General features: G+C 37.2%; 1 protein-coding gene across 1 annotated transcript in view; it reads left to right on the top strand.

Annotated features, from left to right (window-relative positions):
- The window catches only part of LOC140241087 (uncharacterized), a 105,874-nt gene that overhangs the window by 69,627 nt on the left and 11,189 nt on the right, over positions 1-25,058 (top strand). The window contains exon 17 of the mRNA XM_072320853.1: positions 1,823-2,005. Coding sequence (XP_072176954.1) covers positions 1,823-2,005 — 183 coding nt within the window. The remainder of the gene's footprint in view (positions 1-1,822; positions 2,006-25,058) is intronic.

Here is a 25,058-nt window from a genome sequence, read left to right as displayed (position 1 = left end):
TTTTTATGTAAACGTCCTTGCTCTTGCTGTATTCACTGGTATGGATAATATGTCAGAGTTTGTCGACTACCGTAATTCGTCTTAACTCTCAAGAAAAGAAGATGAAACTGTCAAACAGAAGGAAGGGAAGACGACAGACGGGGAAAGACGAATAACAATCGACAATAATCTTGAGAAATGCACAAATAAGATTACTGACTCAATTGACTGGGTTCTGGTCAGTCGTAGTCTGCTTTTTTTTACACAAATTATGTGTATTCATAAATAAGTGATTGGTCATTTACTTCATCAGAATGTTAACGAATATTCACCGTTTACAAAAAGCACAGAAAAATGTGGCTACATTAATCACCGGACTGCAGTGCCTCGAACGATTCAATAATTCGTCTATTTTTGTCATTGCAAAGTGTACTCACTGCCTGAGAATAAAGCACGCTCGATAGGTATTGAATTGAATCATGACTTGTGTCATTAGACTTGTTGGTGATAGTAATTCATTGACAAATAATCCTCAGCTTACTGCAATCAAACACTGTTATGGTTCCCCTCACCCCATGAGCACAACGCTCTTCGCGTAGAAAATTTGTTAATCCCCTACGGTTCTTCAAATATTTTGATTTGATTTTATTTATTCTGCTTAATTCCGTTACATCAAATATGATTATGTACACGTCATTTATGACAAACGGTATATCGACACATAGTTTTCACAATGTAACAACACTATCAGAACTTCACTATTAAAAGCATTACAGGCCTTGACAATCACGGAATCCTTTGAAGATTTAAAATCACACGAGCTGCGAAAAAAAAAAAGGTCCGTTGGTTTTTATCCCGTATGCATCCCAAATAGTAACAGCAATCTTGTACAACATGACCCCGAGAAAAATAGTTTTTGTTTGTTATTGTTATCGTATGTGAAAACAGTACCTTGGCCCTGTTTCATAAAGCTGTTCGTAAAGTTACGAAAAACTTACGAGCGACTGGTGGTATCTTCTGATGTGCTGTACCTATCAGAAATTAAAGCACAAGAACTGATCACCAGTCGCTCGCTAGTCGTTCGTAACTTTACGAACAGTTTATAAAACACCCCCAGAAATTATGTCTCAGGATATGTAAACAAAAACAAAACACAAGAAAAAAAAAAACCCACAAAACGTATTATTTTGTCATGACGTAGTTTGTGTTATATTTCATTTCATCATTTCTTTTTTTGTTGGTTAGGGGTTCGGAGCTGATATGGTCATAGAACACTTTCAAATTCATCTGCTTATGTGACCGATGGGGTTCGACAAACCTTTCATAAATGACATTGTGGATTTATGATCTTGACGCAATTAAAAGGTTTGAATATTGGGATAATGAACTTTGGTTAAATGAACAATATTTACCTCCATTAATTCTTAACAAAATTGTAGGATTAATCTTACAGCGGTATTGTTGTATTCATATATACACAAACTTTGTTCGTACCTTCTGCTTTTGTTGATTGGCATATGATGGAACGCATTTAACTATCTAAACTTACTCACATTCTCTGCCAATGCGGCTTTTAAGTAACTTTAATTCAAAACATGACTACGAGCCTAAGAAAAGGAACTCTCACAAGATTTATGAACGACGAACGGCAGGGAGTTGAAGGGAGTGATTGGTTTATCTCATATACCGATGGCTTTAATTTCACAAATATGGAAGGCGCGTTCTATCTTCTTCTTTTGCATTGCACACATATGTTTAATTAAAACTACTCTGCTATTTCTTATTTACATGATATTGTTATTTCTGATGACTTGTTTTGCTTTATTTCTCTGCGTTTGTACAGATTTCCTATCTGACGTTGCATTTTCAGAGCAGTGACAAAAATTGTAAATATCACTCCTCGATGGGAGGAGACTTGGCCCGATGGGTGTGTATATTGCCACGCCTTTGGATATTCAGTCTGACATGCGATTTCTGGCCTGAAAAGTTCTTCTCAACAGCCGCTGACTCAGCATCATCATGTAAGGTATAATCAACAAGAAGTATGCATAATTCATATTTTCCATGCTTATGATTCTTATTTGATTCATTTTTTTTTCTCGTCACTCTTAAGACTTTTGATCACATTATGTAAAATCTGAATATTATTATTTGTACGGTCATTCAAGAGAGACCTCAAGTAAAAGCAAAAACAGAAAAGCAAAAAATATTCGTTAGTTAAATGCTTCTTAGAATTGGAATAATGTGCGGGAAGAGTGAACATCGCATGTATGCAGTGTTTTCGATGACAGGGTTACTTCATGGTATTTTGACAATACAGTGGACTCCCGTTATAACGAAGTCCTCGGGACCGGCAGTTTTCTTTCGTTATAACGAAATTTCGTTATAACCGAATGAATAAACAATAAAAATACATAGAGTTGATAATGTTGCGGCCCTAAATTTTATTTCGTTGTAACCGGAATTTCGTTATAACCGTGTTCGTTATAACGGGAGTGCACTGTACAATGAATACGCTTTATACCCATCGTCCTCCATTGACTTAATCTTTCTTTTTATGTAAACGTCCTTGCTCTTGCTGTATACACTGGTATGGATAATATGTCAGAGTTTGCCGACTACCGTAATTCGTCTTAACTCTCAAGAAAAGAAGATTGAACTGTCAAACAGAAGGAAGGGAGACGACAGACGGGGGAAGACGAATAACGAGCGACACTTATCTTGAAAAATGCACAAATTAGATTACTGACTCAATTGACTGGGTTCTGGTCACTCGTAGTCTGTTTTTTTAACACATATTATGTGTATTCATAAATTAGTGATTGGTCATTTACTTCATCAGAATGTTAACGAATATTCACCGTTTACAAAAAGCACAGAAAAGAATGTGGCTACATTGATCACCGGACTGCAGTGCCTCGAACGGTGCAATAATTAGTCTATTTTCGTCATTGGAAAGGGTACTGATTGCCTGAAAACAAAGCACGTTCGTTAGGTATTGAAGTAACTTGTTAATGATAGTAATGCATTGGAAAATAATCCTCAGCCTACTGCAATCAAACACTGTTGTTGACCCCTCTGAAACCCAGCCTTTTACTGACGAGAATGTTCCACCCCATGAGTGGAAAATAAAAATTGAATTGAAAATTGATTTGTTAGGGGTCCCCCCCCCCCCCATGAGCACAACGTTTTTTTGCAGAGAACATCACCCCACGCTTATTCAAATATTTTCACAATGTAACAACACTTTCAAGACTTCACTATCAAGAGCTTTACAGATATTGATGATCTGGGAATTCTTTGAAGATTTAAAATCGCACGAGCTGTAAAAAAGAGAAGATCCACTTGGTTTTTATCCCATATGCATCAAAAAATAGTAACAGTAATCTTGTACTACATGATCCCGAGATAACTTGTTGTTGTTTGTTATCATTATCGTTCGTGAAAACAATACCTGGGCCCTGTTTCATAAAGCCGTTCGTAAAGTTACGAACAACTTACGAGACTGGTGATCAGTCCTGATGTGCATACTTATCAAAAATTTTCTTATTCAACACAAGAACTGATCACCAGTCGCTCGTAAGTCGTTCGTAACTTTACGAATAGCTTTATGAAACAACCCCAGGAATCTTGTTTCAGGATATGGTGAAAGCATATTCTGTTATGCAGTAGTATATATATATATATATATATATATATATATATACATGCCTCTTCTTTTACATCACTTCGTTTTTTTAGAGGGTTCGGACCTGTTATGCTCATAGATTAATTTCGAATTCATCTGCTTATGTGTACAATGGCGTTCGACAAACCTATCATTAATGACGTTGTAGTTTTATGATCTGGGCGTAATTATAAAGGTTTTAAAGCTGGGATCATGAACGTTGGTTAAATGAGAAATATTTACCTTCATTATCATCCTTTACAAAATTGAAGAAATAATCTTACCGCATAATAATTATATTTCTACATGTCTATTCACCATTTCCAGAACGTTGTAGAATGCGTGCGCTCTTTCCAGTATTTAGATAGGTTAGGGGAGTCTATTTGAATGGAGTTATACATCCTTTTAAAGTTCAGAGTCTACTCTTTCAGAATCTGCCCTTACTGAAAATCACTGTCTGGCGACTTTTTGTTGGTTTTGTGGTGCAGGGTCATATATAGGCTTTATGTTATTGAAAAACATGTCTCTCACAGCAAACCACCTCCCTCTGTTTTGAGAGCGACGAGAATCTGCCATTGCCTCGGTCATGAAACATGACTAATACTAACACCAATCTCGCGAATGAGTTGGCTGCACTATATAAATCTGTACGTAGGGAGCGTATAAGACATCCCCACACACTTTCTTCATACCTTCTGCCTTTGTTCATTTGCATAATTATCGACAATCTTTACTATGTGAAATTATTTCAATTTTCTACCAATACGCTGCCCCCCCCCCCCCAAGGAAAAACGCAGTATCTACATCCAGCTCCATTTCTCAACAACCGAGATATTCACCATTTTATGTTTTTGCCAAAGCCCCTGGAAAATATACTCTTTTGAAAAATTCCTTCATTGTGGAATTTTAGTCTATCTAGCTACCAATTTTCCTGGAAAATATCATTTTGTGTTTTTGTTTTGTTTTTAAGTTATTAATGAAAATGTAGATACTTTGGGGGAAACCCCATGCAATTGACTGATTTCCCCAAGGAAAAACGCAGTATCTACAATGGAACGAATTTCCCCAAGGAAAAACGCAGTATCTACAGCGGAATGACTAGGATTAATCTTCTGCCATAATTATGTATGCATGTATACATCATTGTACAAGTATTCATGATGCACCATCCTCAACCTCTGGCCCTGGGGGATGCATCCTCCATCCCCCATTTATGCCCTGATTGCAGAGCAGGCTTCATAACAATAGCATTAACAAATAACAGATCGTTCTTGGAACGTTTTGCTTACATTCCCAGACCGATCTTGATGCAACGTTACGCGTTTATAAATATGAAGCTTCATGCCAGGGCTGTAATGCGATGCTACATGGCCTAGCCGCTATGAGCATCTAGAATACTAGATCTAGATCTGTACAGTCTAGGCTAGAGTCTGTCTAGACCAAAATAAATCTAAATCGGATGTCTGGACCTAGATCGATCTATATCGTTTATATCGTTTATTCTAGGCTGGCTACGTAGCAGGCTACACGAGTCTACAGCCTCAGGCTATGCACGATACTCACAGAAAAAAAAAATAGCCTAACGTTAGAACTGCAGAAGGTTTAGTCTAAGCCCTACACGAGACAGGACTCTGTAATTAGAAAAAATAAATCTAGAACCGGTCTAGATCGAAGTGACATCCGCTCTCTAGGCCTATTCCTTCTGGATTGAACCTAAGTTTGTTATGTCATGTAAATTTGTAATGTAACTTTTTTATTTGTAACGCTAAGTTGTAGCATGCAGCATGGAATCATGCATGCATTTTACGCAACCCAGTCTCACTAGGGTCTAGACACTGTCTAAATCCGATAAGAATTAAAATACAAATTATTCTTAACGTCTCTATTTTGTCCATTTACCGTCATGGGTAGGCCCCTACCTATTTTTCACATAATCTATTTTCAACTAGATCGCTGTCTATGTAATTATAAGACAGTATGGTATGGAGTCGATAATTGAACCTTGACACTTCACTAGCGGTGTTAGACTTAAGAATAGGATTCTGAGTGGTTAAGTTTTAGTCTTAGACTGCTTTCTTAGTTTCATAAACAGGCCTGCCCTATAGTAGGCCTATTCTAGTCCTACACTACATCTTTCTTTAGACTTTCGGAATACGGACCCTGAAAGTTCTGATTAACGTTAAGTCTAACGTTAGAAAAGAGACGCAAGACTCAAACGTTACTGTCTAGACAAGTCTTAGACTTGGACTTAGATCTGAATATAGGGTCTAACACGTTAGTATAACGCGACGTTTATCCGATACAACACAAATAGATCTAGGTCTATTGCCTTTCGACGAAACTTTCAGATTTGGAGCCTGAGGAATTTTGACAAGGGTCTAGGCCTATCAAAGTTACTTCACAACAAGTTAATATTGAAATAGTACGGAAGATGTTCATCATCAAGGTAGAATATGAAAGAAAAGCTGATCGTTAATCACACGAAGCGAGGTAAACATGCATTTGTGTTTAGAACTCTAACGTTACCTCGCTTCGTGTGACAAACATGCCTTTGTGTTTACCTCGCTTCGTGTGACAAATGATCAGCTTTATTCTTTCAATATTTAAATAGTTTTGAATTACTTACTCATACTTGCCAACTCTACCGCTTTGGGCGGTAGACTACCGATTTTTAGAGGTTTTGACCGGCTACCGATTTTCTCTTCTGATCTACCGATTTTGTAGCAAACCTACCATGAAATGAAATGGAAGTCATATTTCCCCTTCATTGTGCGTTGATTCCCTAAAATAAGCTAGTAATTAGAATACTAATAATAATTTCAAGGAACTCGTTCCTCAAAAACGCCGTATTCAGCCGTCTAATATGCACACATGTTTGCACACTGCAGTGGCGCACTAGTCTCTATCATAAATATAATTTATCTACGTGCGTGCAAGACTTACTGTACACGTGTACGTGTAGCTAGAACCACGCGTAATAGTAATGTTTTGGGAGCTCACGTTCTGCAAGAGTGAATGCTACGAATGGTAACCCTCCCAAACACTGCAGAAGAGAGCAAAATCTGCCACGTACAGGAATCTCACAGCCAGGTCATCTGCTAATAAATTTAGATTTGGTGAGGGCAACATTATGTCTTATTCATCAAACTAGCTCCACAATAGAAAATACACTATAAGGGGATAAATTATTTGCCAATATGTTTGATTACTTTTTCACATATGCTTAGCCTACAAAAATTATTTACCAGCATGTCTGATTTTATTTTCATATGCATATAGTCTACAAAATAGTTCATAGATTTACATGGATTATATGTTTTTTTTTTTTTTATGAATACCAAGAACCCTTTAAAAAGGTTATAGCATGCACCAAATCTCATATTTTGATATTGAAAAACAAAAAAAAAAAGTCCACACCGTGGCAGGGGGGACACCCCCCACACCCTCCCCCCCCCCCCCCCTCGCGCGCAAGCGCGCTCGGGCTTGGTCGCTTCGCTCCCTCGCAAAATCTACCTCTTCAGGATTTCAAAATGTTGGCAAGTATGCTTACTCATTATCTGCAGATAAATTTTTCTTGAGGGCCAGGCTCACGAGTAATTTTCCCCGCGACAACATTTTGTTTTAATCCAAGACAAGTACACACTCACACTGTATGCTGACTAGCCGGCCGGGCCCTGTGCTGACTGCATGCTCAGTGCAGCTAATATGCAAGCTGTCAGTGTTGTGCTGTATTGTTTAATGTGCACTCGGTTAGTCTTAATCACACACTGTGTTTTATATGTGACCCTGCACCTCAAAACAAACAAAAAGTCGCCAGACATGAATTTTTAGTTGAGACCATATTCTAAAAGAGCAGACTTTAAGCTTTAAAATGATGTATAACTCAAATCAAATGGACTCTCTTAACCTATCTAAATATTGGAAAGAAAGCACAAACTCAGGAAAAGTGTGAACTGAGAAAAGAGGCTCTGAAGTACAATGTCTATTCAAGCGCTTAATCTTTACCAAACCGTGCTGGCTGTGCGATGAATGGGACAAAAAACAGGAAGTAAACCACCAGAGTAACAACAATGAAGGGATTATCAGATTAAACTGAAATTAAGCATGCCTCATTAAAACATTCTGTCCATACTTAATGCAAACTTACAAAGCAGTAGCACTATCCTTTCAAAAGTTATTAGAGTTGAAAGTGAAGAGTGTGGACAAGGTTTTTCAGAAATGAATAAGGGATTCTAAAGACACACCTAATCACACTATTCTACCAAAAATGTTCGAGATAAACTGCTAAAAAACACACATTCCTGCCCGTTTTATGATACCAAATTTTAGCATAATGTAAAAGAAGACCCGCTCTTTCAGAAAATATGAAAAAGTCAAGTTCGGCTAGGTTGACCCATTTCACATATTTTCAGTCCTCACGCAAAATCAGTGTGTGCGACTTTATGTTCGTTTTGAGGTGCACGGTCACATATTAGGATCACGATCTCATCAAAATATTTACTAATCAGTATTGTTTCGGTTAGATATTTTGAACATTATGTCTTATTATTGAGCAAGTATATCTAAAGAAAGTAATTTACGTTCAAATTACAGAACAACCGGCAAAGTATTGACATATATAAATAACAGTGTCTGGTAATTAAGACTAGCTTTGTAGATACTGCGTTTTTCCTTGGGGAAATATTCATCATGTAGATACTGCGTTTTTCCTTGGGGAAAGTGCAAGTTAAGTGTAGATACTGCGTTTGGCAGTTACGGAAAAGTAGCTTTCCAAACATTTTTTCAAAAATCTGAATATGTCATATGAAGAAGGATTGCCCACTGACTATATTATTTATGCAAAAAAGTGAAAATCGCCAACAATGTTAGATACTGCGTTTTTCCTTGGGGGGGGGGGCAGTACGGCATTTAGGGAGCGTTAATTTAAAATATGACGACGAACCTAAGAAAGAGGAACTACAGACCTGTACGAACGGCAGAGAGTTGAAGGGTGTGATTGCTTTATCTCACATGCCGATGGCTTTAATTTCGCGAATATATTTGAGGCACGTTCTATTTTCTTCATTTGTATTATTCCCAAATGTGATGCGCTCCGTCGGAATGAGTCAAAAGTAGCAAAAAATGAAATCGTAGTTATGCCTATATGTGAATTCTACAGACTCTAAGCTTTACACTGATATGTAATACAACTCATTTCGACATCCCTATAGATCATAAAGACGAATATTAACTACATTTATGATGTCAGTCCATTTTCTAAATAACGGAGAAAATCGCTCTCAAAGTTCAGGCTATGTTCAAGCTCACTACCTGTTTCTTTCACGGGACGAGACAATACATCAGTCCTGCTTAGCGACGACGTTTACGCTCCATCGCACGCACTACCGTATAAGGCGATAGCTTGGGTATGTAAGATAATTAACCAATCGCAGGACAGGTCTATCATTAACGTTCTGACCACTACGGCAGCCCGAATGTAAACTTCGGCGCGTTTGTGTCCGTGCCGCTGCCGCCGCATGAATGAGTCGGTACGCGTTGTGTGTCGGCTGCGTTGTGGTTTGCTGCAAGTTTTTAACTCACAAACAATAGGAAACAGTAGAAAGAAAAAAGGCACGCAATACGTCTTACGAGAAGCGCCTTTTAGCGAGGGCGTTGATCGCTTCCATTCTCCTCCCATGTTGTTGTCAATGGAAACTAAAGAGGATGCGTTTAGCAAGTACCAATACCTAAACAGAACCTGAGAACCTATTGTAAGCGGGCACGCAATGCGTCTTACGAGAAGCGTCTTTTAGCGAGGGCGTTCATCATTCCATTCTCCCCCCATGTCATTGTCAATGGAAACTAAAGAGGATGCGTTTAGCAAGTACCAATTATACCTAAATAGAACCTGAGAACCTATTGTAGGCGGGGGTTCAAAAGACAGCATCGGTAGAAAAAGTCAATGAAGTTAATGAACGATAGTCGTCTTTTGAGATCGTCTTCTTTGCGTGTACTAAAAACCCTCAAATTACGCACATGGTCGTAATGTTGCAGAGCATCAAAGACTGCTTTCGCGTCTGTTATACAGCCGTAACATTCTGAATTCCCGCCTTATTAGGCACATTTCCTTTATAGGCGTTGCGTGCACAGTAATTATCGCTTATCACGCTCGCCAATGCTGCACATATTATACGTATCATAAAAGCAAAGGTTGATGTAGGCTTGACAGCTTCACGTTGGGTTAACAATGATTGTATCATAGATATACTTCTTATTCTCAGTCACTTTTGTAATACCATAGCATATAAAAAAACCGTTAATTTGTAGCTTAAGCTGATTTTTTTTTTTTTTTACATCACATTTGCAGTTACAATCTTTCTGCAAGTGGAGTATTAGGCGTTTTCACATCAGCCCGATAAAAATCCAAGCTGGATATATATATATTTTTTTGTACTTCCCAAGTCAGAAAAAAGCGCGCTATTTCGAAACATACCACACAAATGTTTAAATAAAATCACTTTGTTATCAATTACTTACATGATATTTGTTGTTTTTAATGACACATTTTGCTTTGCGTCTCTGCATATTATGTAGTGTTGATGATAGTCAAGGCGCTAATTCCTGTAAGGGGCTTAATTAAGGAGTTCGTTCAACCCACCCCGCAGAAAAGGTTTGACCAGACAGGGTGGTAGATGGGACCTCCATGAACATCCCCAGGTAGTATGTGATTGTGGTGTCAGTAGAATTTTACTGGCCACTTTTCATCATTATTTGTTGGAACAAACGTAATAGAGTCTGCGCACACCGAGACTATTACACGCACCACTAGCCAGGCGCCAGTGCCAGTGCTTCGTCTAGTAGTCTTAGCGCACACATACTTTTTCTTCGACAAACAAGGGGTTTTGCCTGCAAACTAACTTTTCACGCCAAAGCTGTGGTCGGTGTAGTGTAGTTTCTAGCCGTTTTTATTTCGTCTTTATATCTCCGAGTTGAAGCTAGCCGAGTGAGAGCGCATACCCAGTGATTGTGACGCCCGAATCGCAATCACTTGGAATGTGCACTCACTCGGCTTAGCGCAATTACAGCGGGCTCTCCACAATACACAAGCTGCAACTCAGAGAAATAAAGACGAAGTAAAAACGGCTAGAAATTAAAACTAGGGTCGGTGACGCTTGTCGCTATTGGGGCACTGAAAATGACAAAATTATCACAGTTTTTGCATTTATTTCATAAAGAATTCATCAAAACTGCATAGAACTATATATGTACATGTTGCTAGAGATGTCAGCAATACATTGGGATTCATTGTAAGTTATGATATTGTGCATGGTTAACATGGTAACCGGATGCCCATAATTTCAAAAAGCTCCATAAGCATTTCCTTCCTTCTGCATAATTAGTGTAACTCTAAATAACAGAAGATGAAACTATCAAACTGACGGAAGGGAGATGACAGACAGGGAAAGACAAAGAACAAGCGACAGTAATCTTTAGAAATGCCAAAAATTATTTACTGACTCTAATGAGTGGGTTCTTGTTTTTCGCAGTCTGTTTTAACACAATCCAGTTTTTGTGTTCCCATTATCATGGTTGGTTATATATTCCTCCAGAAAGTTAACGAATTCACTGTTCCCCTCGAGGGCAGAAAAGAATGTGGCAAAATTAGTCACAGCACTGCAGTGCCATGAACAATCACAATTGTTCACGTGAGTGTCGTAATTGTCCCACATCGTCAGTTTGCTATAAGTCCTGCAATAAAAGTTTGATGTAGCATATATCTATTATCCTGGCATATCATTAAATATGGCATCATGAGAAGGCCTGATTAATTATCGTTAAAATAACACCTAACTTGCTATGACTGGGTGATCTTGGAATGTGCAAAAAAACTGAGTATGGCGAAAAATCAAAAGTAAAAAGTCGCAACAATTCTGCTATTGATAATGTTTGGTTAAAAAAAAAAAAACGCCACTGGAATAAGCAATTGTGAAATGAGAGCACTTTCAAAAACTCCCATTTTCTACACTTAATATAGATGACTGTTTGGTCAACCTTTATGTTTAATTCTAATCTGCAGATACTACTGCAGTTTTCGATTCGTGGATGAGGCCTGGAATCTAATGATAATGTCAAATTTACTTGCAATTTCAAACTGTTTCAATTTTTCGAAGGATAAACTCCCAAGATCTGGTATGAAACATTCGTTTTTCAACATATATATATTTATGTATTCATAAGTAATAACATGAAAAACATAGCATTTTCAGAGAGTGCTTCCTTGCCAAAATCGGAAAACGGATTCCGATCTGATTTCATGCAGAGATGCCATTAGTAGGAAACAACACTGCTGGCACGCATCGACCGAGCTAAAATTTGTAGGCCTATAAACTCTTCATGCGACATTGCACATGAAAGATGTTACTTTGAGGATTATTGTTTGGCAAAATTTATCCAGTTTTAGTGTGATATGTTCCGATTTCTGTAGTAGCTTTAGGGAATTACAGTTTTCGAAGGTACCACCATGCCTGTTTCATAATATGTTAAACAACGAAAAGGAAGACAAATTTAGACAAATTGTCACCCCGGCTCAAATTGTCATCCCCTGAAACAGGCGTCACATTGTGCATGGAGCTAACGGCACAGATTGTCGCCCAAACGTAAATAGTTTTATGGCGACAATTTGTGCTCAGGGCTGACGGTACAAATTGTCGCCCGTCCTCGAAGCACATTTTTGGGGGTAATCAGTTTTATATAGTCACTGAAATTCCGACGCAAAACTTGTAAACATGGCTACATCCATGAAAACAAGCCGTGTTAAAAGTCACGGTGAGGTTTTTAAGGATGGGTGCATATGCCACTGCGCCCACATCCTGAGGCAGGATTCTCACGGCACATTTTGGTAAATTGCACATTTTGGTAAAAGAAATTTGTTACCAAAATGTGAACTGAACATCCATGGATTGGCTTGAGAGTTGATTTGGTCAAGGAAGTAATGTGATACGTTCCTGCAGTAAAGGTAGACAATACACTTTTTAGCTTACATTTTGATCACTTTTTGTTTTTAGGGGCGATCATCTGTAGGAGGATGGGTAATAAGGTTGTTCCTGTTGGGCATATTGCCCCCATGGGGATCCCCCTCCCCCCCCCCCCCCCGGGAAATACGTCGAAATTTGTGTTCCAGGCCAAAAAGCATTACACGCAAGATATGTTGTACGTGGATATCTTTACAGCTGAAGAATTAATTTGTTTATGGGAATACCCACGGTATCAACCTTAGAGACCGGGAAAGAGGGGAGGGGGGTGGGGGGGGGGTGAATACATTTTCATCTTCTTCAGAACCAGTGGGCGGATTTCAGACAATCAGACTTGGTGAGGATCACTCTTAGGGGTATATAGGGTCCAAAATGTTGTAATTGTAGGTCAAGTGCATTGGTAGAAGATTTAGCATTCCGAGTAAGAATTCATTTAAAGTGACCAATAATTGTTCAATGCAGCACAAGTGTTCAGTGCTAGTAATTTTGTGGGGGGGGGGGGGTTAGGGCATTTTTCTGGCATAGATATGTCAATGTATTGAGACCCTGTGCTGCCATGGCACTTTCATAATACTGGGTCATAGGTTGCAATACAGTTTTAATTTGTTTTTGTGATGATTGTGGAGTAGCAGAAAGTTACCAAAATGTGCCGTCAATGTCCTGCACATTTTGGTAAATTTGCCAAAATGTGCAGTTACCAAAATGTGTCGTAACATGTCACGACACATTTTTGTAACTGCACATTTACCAAAATGTGCCGTAACAAGGACGTTACTCACAGCGACGTTCATTTCAGCTGCTAGTTGCGCGCCGTGGTATGGGGACGCTTACGCACAGCTGATAGCATCAACACTACGTTCACAGCCTGGTTCACAGCAGCCCCTGAATGGAAGTGCGCCGTGTTTTTGAAAGCTTAGAGACTTGTGCATGAGAAACTTTTTTTTCCGGATTAATTCGTAAAAGCGGTAAGCCAACCATTATTCAGGTATAGATTAGGCCAAGATCTCCCACTAGAGCTAATTCAATAGCAATCAATGCTATTTTCAGGGTGTTTTTAGCTGAAAATTTATGGACCGATACGTCGCGATACGTAGTGAATCATAAATTGTAGTGGTCGTGGTGTATTGTTTCGATTGCTAAATACCTTTTTTTTTTATCATACCGCAATGATTTTATTCGCTGAATGAATTGAAATCCTCCATAATGTTAATAAGTCTTGAGAACTCATGAAGGGCAGCCAGTTCATGCTTCTTTTTAGGGTTTATCTTATTTCAAATGTGTAGTTCAAATCTATCTAAATATATGGAGTGGCCATGACTAATTCCATATCTGTTTGTGAAAAAAAAAAACATTTTCCATTAGACTTGAAAATTTTGCGAACTCAATTATGAATAAATACTAAACAAAAAATATTAAAGTTGAAGGAAAGAAAGATATCATTCACAGGGGTGAAGGTTCAGATGGGAGTTTCTTCACTTTGTCTCCCTTTACAAATTAAATTTGTTATGATCGCAACTGCTGATCTGTAAATTAACAAACATGTCGGAAAAAAGGAACCAGTGGGACTCGAACCTGTCATCTACTGCTTTTCGGGCAGCGACACTACCACCAGGCTGTCCCTAGCTGCCGGCAGTAACACGATGAACATGGAACAAATACCCAAGCTCCGAAATTCCGACATTGTTATTGTAACATTGTAACAATATCGGACGTTGCGATCTTAACAAATTTAATTTGTAGAGGAAGACAAAGTGAAGAGACTCGCATCCAAAAAGTAAGTTCCCCCTAAAAGAAACCTCTGTCATTTCTGAATCAGGAACCTTTCAGGAAATCTGAATACAGGACCATGTAGCTGTATTTCTCGGCTACCTTTCATGTGAAAAAAGTGGATATCACTTGTTCTCACTTGAGTGAGCATGACTTAAAGTCAAAGTGGTCACATTTTGAAGTTAACAAGCTCAATTTTGCAACTGTGATTTGGTGATGTTGGAAAAAATTTTAATTTTCCAGGATTAAAAGGCATGCAACGTACAATTTTATGTGCTTCTTATCGTACCATGTGAATTTTGCACAAAATTTCATGGTTCAGTGGACACGGGGTGAAAATTACCAAAATTGCCGATTTGACATGTTTCTCGTGATAATATCTATTAATTGAGATTGAATTCGTGTGTTGAACAGTTTTTATACAGAATTCACGTATTTTCACGGTTGAATGAGCAGATTAAAAACAAAGAAAATTTAATTTAAATTCTGCAGTAGGATATATGATAACTTTGAGCACTGTCATCAACTGAAATGAAAGGTAGTCGAGAATTACAGCTACATGATCCTGTACTCAGATTTCCTGATAGGTTCCTGATTCATACATTACAAAGGTTTGTTTTTAGGGGGAACTTTCTTTTTGTTTAGTGTTTACATCGTTCAAAGATTTTTGAACTATTGCTACTCAGAAATAGGGAAATGCTTTAAATATTGCAAAACCAATTTACACTCCGCAAAAAAGAAAGTAAACACTTTTTCAAGTTTATATTTCTTATAGAATGTTTGACTAACTTTTTTGGAATCATATACCATATAAAAGGAAATTTAATTGCCTAACAATCTGGTAAGTCAATATAAAGGAAAGCTTCATGTATGGGTGTACAGCTTTGGGTTTTTTTTTTTCCTCCAAGGCACAAAAACAAGAAAAAAAAAAATGCAAAAATCAACAAGTTTTCAGTCAGGCATACATGATCGTTCATGTAACATTAACAATAAAAGACAAATCACACAAAACACAGTAAAAAACATGAATTCAGTTGCAAGAACAAAAGATCAATGAACTAGGTCACTTTCCTTCTGTTTGCGTGTGTGCCACACGCATGCACGCAGCTATGGCTTCTGACCATTTGAGCAATGAGAATTAAGGGTTTCTGGAACGAACCAGGGCTTTCTATAGCTCAATCGGGAGACGTTTAGGACGGTTTGCTTTGGCGAGCGAACACCCCCACAGACGGACAGGTTTTCCAAAATCGAGCCCGAACCGAGGGTTACTAAGGGGGTGTGACTTACGGTCCCGCTTTACCCAATCATCAAATTGCCGTGTATGCGGTGTAGGAATCCGCTTTCTGATTGGATGAATAACGACCGCTCATGAATAATAATGTCGCTTCCCTTCGCTATCAGGGTTCGCGCGCGCGGTTTGAACTTCACGTACTGTACGATCGTCATTATTTACGTTCCCTCGTCAACTCAAATGAATAGCGTCTTTTATTATTGGGCACCAGGCTATGTCGAGGGTGTCGCAAATTTCTACTACATAATTGTCTTGAATTTACTGATTCATGGAGGCAATCTTTTATGGAAACTGTAATCCGTTGATCACAAGCCTTCAAAGTCTTTCAATGAAAAGCGATCGATCGGAGGATTGTGTACAGGCTTGCGTATTTCCATTTACACGACTGTAAGACACGCCAAGTAAATCTCGTATTGTGTCGATATCAAAAGCACACGAACCCACTCTTGACTTCCTGTTGTTCACAAAATTCCTTACCATAGCTAGTCAATGAATTTTGGAAACAGAAGGAAGTTTATTCATTGTATACAACATTTGAAAATCTGTTACACCTTGTTTGTCCCCGCTACTTGTATCCAAATACAAAGCTCGCGTGTCTGTAACAGAAGCACGTGGCTCTATTTCAACACTAGGCAAACCATCAACGATGTAATATTACAAGTAGAATTGGTGATACTGATTTATCAAAGTCGAATTTCGTAATAGAATAACGTCCACTTGAGTTTATTTATTGGTTCTGTTTCAGTAATTCCCATAAAATTGACAAGAGCCTGAAATATGTTCAATATTCAAACAAATCTTTGCATCTTTCTAAATTTCTTTGAGACGAATAAAAATGCATAATCCACGCTTGCGCGATACCTACCATCCCCTGAAGAAGTCTGTATAAAGAAGTTTGTTTCCTGAAATTATCAATCGTGACTACCTACAAATTTCGATCTTGCGACCTATAATAGGTTTTCATTGGATGCATACAAGATATCACCGAGTGGATGTGTGAGTTTATTATCGGGGTTTGATGCTGCTATTTTTCTGTGCGATCTTACAATTCATTTACAACTTCGACGTAATGTCGGGAAGATAATGATTATTCACTATGTATCAAGTGAAATGAGATTTCACACAGTGATACAAGACATATATTTAATTATTGTAAAAAGTAATCACCAACCTAAATGAGTATCGTTACTTCTTACATAGAAAAAAAAAAAAAAACTAAGAATAAAACACCGGTCCTGTTTAAGCCAGTTGACAGAACATGTATGAGCTCTTCAGATGAAACAGGGGAGTCTATACGATGAGAAGAAAAAAAGGAGAGAAAAATATGCTGGTCTTCTAAATTTTGTTTGATTGACGGTAGATAATCTGAAAAGATTTTTCAAACGTAATGTAAAATTATACAAGATGAGGTTTGCCTACAACCTGTGTTTTGGTAATATCTTTCTACGTTTTATATAATACATATGTATATAAATATATAATATATATAAATATACATATATACATTTTATGGGCAGAGTATCTTGGAGAAGAGATCATCACCATCAATTATAATATTCAATCTACACGTTTATATATGGGAATGAAGAAGGGGATAGCTGGAAAGGAAAGTGATGAGATGTAATGAGATAAAATGAAGGAGCACTAATTGAGACAAATGTATTACAAAGGAAGAGCAAAACGGCAAAAAAGGGCAAAAGGGTACAACATTATGCAAAGATTTTGCGGTCATTTTTTGTTTACGTTTGCCTTCCAATTTCGTAGTTACGGAATTCAAAATAGCCAACAAAAAAAAGAAAAAAAGATAGCGCCATGAAGATGTTCATTCAACCTCGTTTGCCTTTCACTATGTCCTATCACTTCAAAAAATGTAGCATTAGCACAATTCAAATCAGAATTCCCATCGAGAATTCAGATTCGCATCAATGTGAGAGAGTGTCTTTTCAGACATGGTCGCAGGTGAGCATTTCCGAGTTCGTCGGAGAAGGTCATTCATATTAGAAACAAAAAGGTTCACCACCCGGCAGCTGATAGAAGAAGACGACGTGACCACGGGAGAACGGCGAGCACATGTCACACAAGCTTGAAGGTCTAAAATCATTACATCACTTCAGAAAATAACGAAAAGATGATATGTTTGTTGAAATAAACGACATTTCTCCCGACATTCTTCGATCTCTCATAACACACGGTTAATCTTGCTGAAATGATCTTCTCTTATGTCATGAGTGTAAATCAGTATTATTTTGTTTTATTGTGTATACCAGTCATCGCCCGATAAAAGACAGAAAATGAAGTACTATTCTCATTCAATAAGCATAATGTATAAAGGAAACGAGCATTTGCTGCAATCGTTTATGAATATGAAAATGCTTCAATGCGATGAAGTCTAAAGGAATGAATGCAAGTAGGTCTACCTAAATACAGAGATGTATAATGCAATTATTATAAAAAATACGCAGCCACGATAAGTGCATAAACCACTTCAATAGCAGCATGAAAACATTTTTGATCACATCAATATATGAGATGGACAAGAACATTTCATGTTTTTTATTGCTCGAAATTCCTTGCTCCTAAACAAAGTAGAGTGTTCAATTGAAGCGACGGGTTATCACATCTCCGTCTCTCGCAAAACTGAATCATCACTTCGCAAATTTGGAGTGCTTTCTACAAATTTACATAAAAAAGTTTATTTTTTTTTTTAGGCATTAGTTACCATATTCTACTGATTATAAATCGATTGAGCTACAAAACGGTAGTGTGTTGCTAAAACCATTATAATTCAATGATCGCGAAATCATTTGACTTGTGAACTTCCGAAAGAGATGGACTGAAAAACCCAGACTTCTAAACGTATAAATAATTGACAGAGCGACTATAGCCGAAAATTATGAAGAATTATGAAGAATTCATACAAAACTAGAACCAAAAAAAAGACTAAACAGTCGACATCACCATTGTCGGTATCGTCGTAATATGGGATATAATTTTATTTTGACTGCCTCTTTGAAATGCTGCAAACATCAAATACTGAACATCATAAGTTTTATTTGTGAATTCTAAGCGTATGAGAGAGAGAGAAAAAAAAAAGACAACTTCTGCCGTATGTCTTGTTTCTCGCTTTATTGCAGCGTATGTCATTGTCGAAGTTTAAATTCTGTAATACACGTTCGTAACAAGTACATGAGAACTTGCACATTGGAATCCCAACAACCATAAAATCATTGGGGTCCGTAAAAGCGGTTACGTAATACATACGAAGCACATCATTATAATGCATTCTATGGACCGGTGCAGAATAAAGAGACTGTCTGTAATCGGCCTTTGAACTTCTCTATTATGCTCATAATCCCCGACTTTTCAGATGGCGTCTACAAGTGCGTCTAGGAATGTTTTTGTATCAACATCCTGTCTATTCAAGGAGGTACAATGTAACCTGATACTCTGGCCACCTGGTCTATTCAAAGTGTTCTTGCCTATAACACGCGCACATGTTACGCTGTGTTTCACCATGATGAATATAATTGTAAGACCCCATAGTGGCAATATCGGCTCTTGCATTGCATGAAAATGATGACTATTATATAGTATATCCTCATTTCGTTCGTTGGCAGAGTAGATTTTTTGAACGATCTTATAACATAATCACGCTGTCATTCATAAGTATGAGAGAGAGAAAAAAAGCTTCAATTAACATCGAAGTTGACTTTCTCAAACCAATCTTAAATTTGAGTTTGTTTCTTGGTTTTGTTTCAACAATTTTCATAATGTTGACAAGAGCCTGATGGGATGTTCAATATTCAGATAAATCGTTGCATCTTTCTTGCAATCTTTGACAGCTAATGGTGACTAAACCTGCGAACTCCATGCATTTTTGTATAAAGACGTTTGCTTTGTGAAATTATCCATCATGACTGCCTCCAGATTTCGACCATAATTATATGACTTAGGTTTCCATGAGATGAATAAAGGAGATCAACAAGCGCATTTGTAAGTTTACTGTCGGGTTTTATGTTGAAAATAGTGTGCAATCATGATTCCCTTACAACTCTACCGTAATGGCGGGAAGGTATTGTTCACTGCACATCACTTGAAATTAAATGTCACACAGTGATATGATAATCATCAGCAAACGGGATAGATTATTGTTATCTCTCTCTCTCTCTCTCTCTCTCTATATATATATATATATATATATATATAACACCTATTCAAGTCAGTTGATGGAGCATTTATGAGCTCTTCCGGTCTGCAAACGAAACATCGGAGTCTATGCGATAAGAAGAAAGATTGAGAGATAAAGAGATAAAAAAGATAGGCTGGTCTTCTAAATTTAGTTCCATGGACGGTAATCTGAACACACTTTTGCAAACGAAATGAAATATTACACACGGCTAGGTTTGCCTATAATCTGTGTTATGGTGATATCTTATGAGATTATATATAATAATACGGGCAAAGTATCTTGGAAAGGTGATCGCCACCATCAATGGGGATATTCAATCTAAACGATTAATTGTAGATGATGGGAATGAAGAAGTAGATAGCTGGAAAGGAAAGTAATGAGATGCAATGAGATAAATCGAAGCAGCACTAATCGAGGCAAATGTATTACAAAGGAAGAGCAAAACGGCATATTCGAGTGTTCAAAATGGTTCAATATTATGCAAAGATTTTGCAGTCATTTGTGTGTGTGTGTACGTTTGTCTTCTAATTTCACAGTTAGGTAATTCAAAATCGCCTAAAAAAAAAAAAGATCGCGCAATGAAGATGTTCATTCAATCTCAGTTTCCTTTCACTATATCATATCACTTCAAATTACGTAGCCTTAACACGATTCAAATTAGAATGTCCATTGAGAATTCAAATTTGTCTCAATATGAGAGAGCGTCTTTTCAAACAGGGTCGCAGGTGAGCATTCCCGAGTTCGACGGAGAAATTCATTCAATTTAGCAACAAAAAAGGTTGGCCATCCGGCAGCTGTAGAAGAAGCCGACATGATCATGGAAGTATGGCAAGCACAAGCCACACAGGCTTGAAGGCCTAAAATTATTACATCACTTCAGAAAATAAGGAAAAGACGATATTTTTGTTGAAATAAACGACATTTCTCCCGGCATTCTTTGATATCTCATAACAGACGGCTAATTTTGCTGAAATGATCTTCTCTTATGTCATGAGTGTAAATCAATATTCTTTTATTGTGTATACCAGTCATCCCCCGATAAAAGACAAAAACAAAAATGAAGTACTAACAATCTCATTCAATAAGCATAATGTATAAAGGAAACGAGCATTTGCTGCAATCGTTTATGAATATGAAAATGCTTCAATGCGATTTCACGAAGTCTAATGGAATGAATGAATGTAGGCATACCTAAATGCAGAGATATACGTAGACATAAAAAATACACAGGCACGATAAGTGCATAAATTACTTCAATAGCAACATGAAAAAAAAATTGATTACATCGATAAACATGAATTGAAGCGATTGAAGCGATGTGGTTATCACATCTCCGTCTCTCGCAAAATTGAATCACCACTTCGCAAATTTGGAGCGCTTTCTACAAAGAAAAAAAAAGAAAAATCGGGGTTTTTTCGGTATAAGTTGTCATATTTGACTGATTATAAATGGATTGAATTCAATGATCGAAAAAAAAAATGACTCGTGAACTTACGAAAGAAGTGGACTGAAAACACCTCAGACTTCTAAATGTATAAGTAATTGACAGAGCGACTATAGCCGAATATTAGCATATTATGAGGAGTTCATACAGAACTAGAACTAAAAAGACTAAACAGTCGACATCACCATCGTCGGTATCATCGAAATATGGGATATTATTTTATTTTGACTGCTTCTTTGAAATGCTGCAAACATCAAATACCGAATATCATAATTATATCTACAATTTTTTGGCGAATGCTAAGCGTATGAGAGAAAAAAAGCCATATGTCTTGTTTACTCGCTTTATTGCAGCGTATTTCGTTGTCGAAGTTTAAATTCTATACATAATATCAAATTTGTTATGTTGGTTACAACCACATGAGAACTTGCACATTCGCTTCCCAACAACCATAAAATCATTGGGGTCCGTAAAAGCGGTTACGTAATACATACGAAGCACATCACTATAATGCATTCTATGGACCGGTGCAGAAAAAAGAGACTGTCTGTAATCGGCCTTTGAACTTCTCTGTTATGCTCATAATCCCCGACTTTTCAGATGGCGTCTACGAGTGCGTCTTAGGAATGTTTTTGTATCAACATCCTGTCTATTCAAGAAGGTACAATATAACCTGATACTCTATGGCCACCTGGTCTATTCAAAGTATTCTTGCCTAAAACACGCACATATGTTAGGCTGTGTTTTACCATGATGAATATATAGGACCCCATAGTGACAATATCGGCTCTTGCGTTGTATGAATATTATACAGTAAATCCTCTGTTTGGTTCGTTGGCCAAGTAGATTTTTTGAACGATCTTATAGCATAATCAGGCTGTCATTCATAAGTATGACAGAAAAAAAAAAACTTCAAGCATCATCAAAGTTGAGTTTTGCAGACCAATTTTTAATTTGAGTTTGTTTCTTGGTTTTGTTTCAGCAATTATTTTTTTCATAATATTGACAAGAGCCTGATGGGATCTTCAATATTCAAATAAATCACTGCATCTTTCTGGCTGTTTTTGACAACTAATGATGACTAAATCTGAAAAATCCATGCTCTTGCGGTACCTGCCATCCACACTGAAGTTTGCGTGTATAAAGAAGTTTACTTTCTGAAATTATCCATCATGACTGCCTACAGATATAACTTAGGTTTCCCTGGGATAAATAAAAGATATCAACGAGCGCATTTGTGATTTTACTGTTGGGTTTTAAATGCTGCCAATTTTACTAGTGCAATCTTACGATTGACTTATAACTCTATCGTACTGCGGGGAAGATATTGCTCATTACGAATCACAAAGTGATAAGACATAAGTTATTCATCATATGATAAGAAGTAATCACAAACAGGAAAGCTGATTGTTTTGATGAAAATGTATATTTGATATAACATTTATGAGGTCTTCCGGTCTTCAGGCGAAACATTGGAGTCTATGCGATAAGAAGAAAGATTGAGAGATAGAGAGAAAAAAAAAATAGGCTGGTCTTCTAAATTATGTTTGATGGATGTAATCCGAACACTCTTTTGCAAACGAAATGTAATATTATACACAGCTTGGTTTGCCTATAATATCTTCGAGAAGTGATCGTCACCATCAATGATAATATTCAATCCACACATTTGTAGATGATAATGAAGAATTGGATTACGGGAAAGAGAGGGAGAGAGATGGAAAGGGGGGGGGGGAGAAATATGGTGGTCTTCTAAATTTTGTTTGGTGGATGGTAATCCGATCACACGTTTGTAATCGAAATGTAATGTTACACACGGCTGGGTTTGCCTGTCTGTGTTATGGTAATATCTTTTTAGATATATATATATATATATATATATATATATATATATATATATATATATATAACGGGCAAAATATATTGGAGAAGTGACCGCCACCATCAATGATAATAACCAATCTATACGTTTGTAGACGGGAATGTAGTGGATAGCTGGAAAGGAAAGTGATGAAATGTAATGAGATAGAATGAAGGAGCACTAATCGAAGCAAATAATGTATCATAAAGGAAAAGCAAAATGGCAAACTTGAGTTTACAAAATGGTGCATTATGCGAAGATTTTGCAGTCGTTTTTTGCGTATGTTTGTCTTTCAATTCATAGTTAGGTAATTCATAATCGGTAACAAAAAATATAGTTCCATGAAGATGATCATTCAGCTATGTTTTCCTTTCGCTATATCCTATCACTTCAAAAATGTAGCATGAACACACTTCAATTTAGAATGCCAATCGAGAACTCACATTCGTCTCTATGTGAGAGAGTTTTTTTTTTGTTTTTTTTTTTTCAAACAGAGTCGCAGGTAGCATTTCCGAGTTCGTCGGAAAAGTTCATTCAATTTAGCAACAAAAGGTTGGCCACCTGGAAGCTGAAGAAGTCGTCATGACCATGGAAGAATGGCGAGCACATGCCACACAGGCTTGAAGGCCTAACATCGTTACATCACTTCAAAAAATAAGGAAAAGACAATAATGTTTGTTGAAATTACACCATTTCTCCCGACATTCTTCGATCTCTCATAGCAGAGGACTAATTCCCCTGAAATGATCTTCTCTTCTGTCAAGAGTGTAAATAAATATTTATTTCATTGTGTATACCAATCATCTCCCGATAAAAGACGGAAAATAAAGTACTTTTCTCATTCAATGTGCATAATGCATAAAGCAAACGAGCATTTGCTCGAAAATGCTGCAACGCGATCTCATAAAGTCTTTAATTCGATTGAAAGTATGTACCGAAATGCAGAGGTAGATAGAGAGAAGACACATGCACAATAAGAGCTTAAACCACTTTGGTGATAGCATTAAAACATTAATTACATCAAATAAAGAGAAGAGCATTTCGTACTTTTATTGCTCGAAATACCTTACTCCCAAAAAGTCGAGTGCTACAATTGAAGCGCTCCATAATCACATCTCCGTCTTTCGCAGAATTGAATGACCGCTTCGCAAATTTGTAGCGTTTTCTACTACAGTGTAATTTGAATGAAAAATATTTTTTTTTTTTCGGCATGAGTTGTCATATCCGATTGACTGAAAATGGATTGTACAACCAGTGGCGTTTGGCTGAAATCCTTGCAACTCAATGATAGCAAAATCATTTTGACTTATGAACTTACGAAAGAAATGGACTAAAAACCCAGATTTCTAAACGTTTAGATAATTTATATAGCGACTGCATCCGAAAATAAGCATATTATAAAGAATTCATACAAAAAATAGAAATATAGACTAAACAGTCGAAATCACCACTGTCACTATGAACGTAATATGGGATATAATTTTATCTAATATACTTTTTTGAACTGCTGCAAAGTCCAAATACCGATCTTTTTTTTTTCATAGACAATTTCTCGCAAATGCTATAAACGTATGAGAGAAAACTTGTGCCATGTGTCTTCTTTATTCGCTTTATTGCAGCGCATTTCGTTGTTGTACTTTAATTTCTATAATAAATTAATGTTTGGAACATGCACATGAGAACTCGCACATTCAATTCCCAACAACCATAAAGTTATGGTTACATATACATACGAAGCACATCGCTAACATCCATTCTATATGGACCGGTACAGAAACGAAAAGACTGTCAGTAATCGACCTTTGACCTTCTCTATCATGCTCATAATCCCCTGCCCTTTTAGGTTGCG

Source organism: Diadema setosum, chromosome 17 (assembly GCF_964275005.1).
Source record: "Diadema setosum chromosome 17, eeDiaSeto1, whole genome shotgun sequence".
NCBI classification, from domain to species: Eukaryota; Metazoa; Echinodermata; class Echinoidea; order Diadematoida; family Diadematidae; genus Diadema; species Diadema setosum.
Note: the sequence above shows the minus strand (reverse complement) of the source record. Positions and strands in the feature narration are given on the sequence as shown.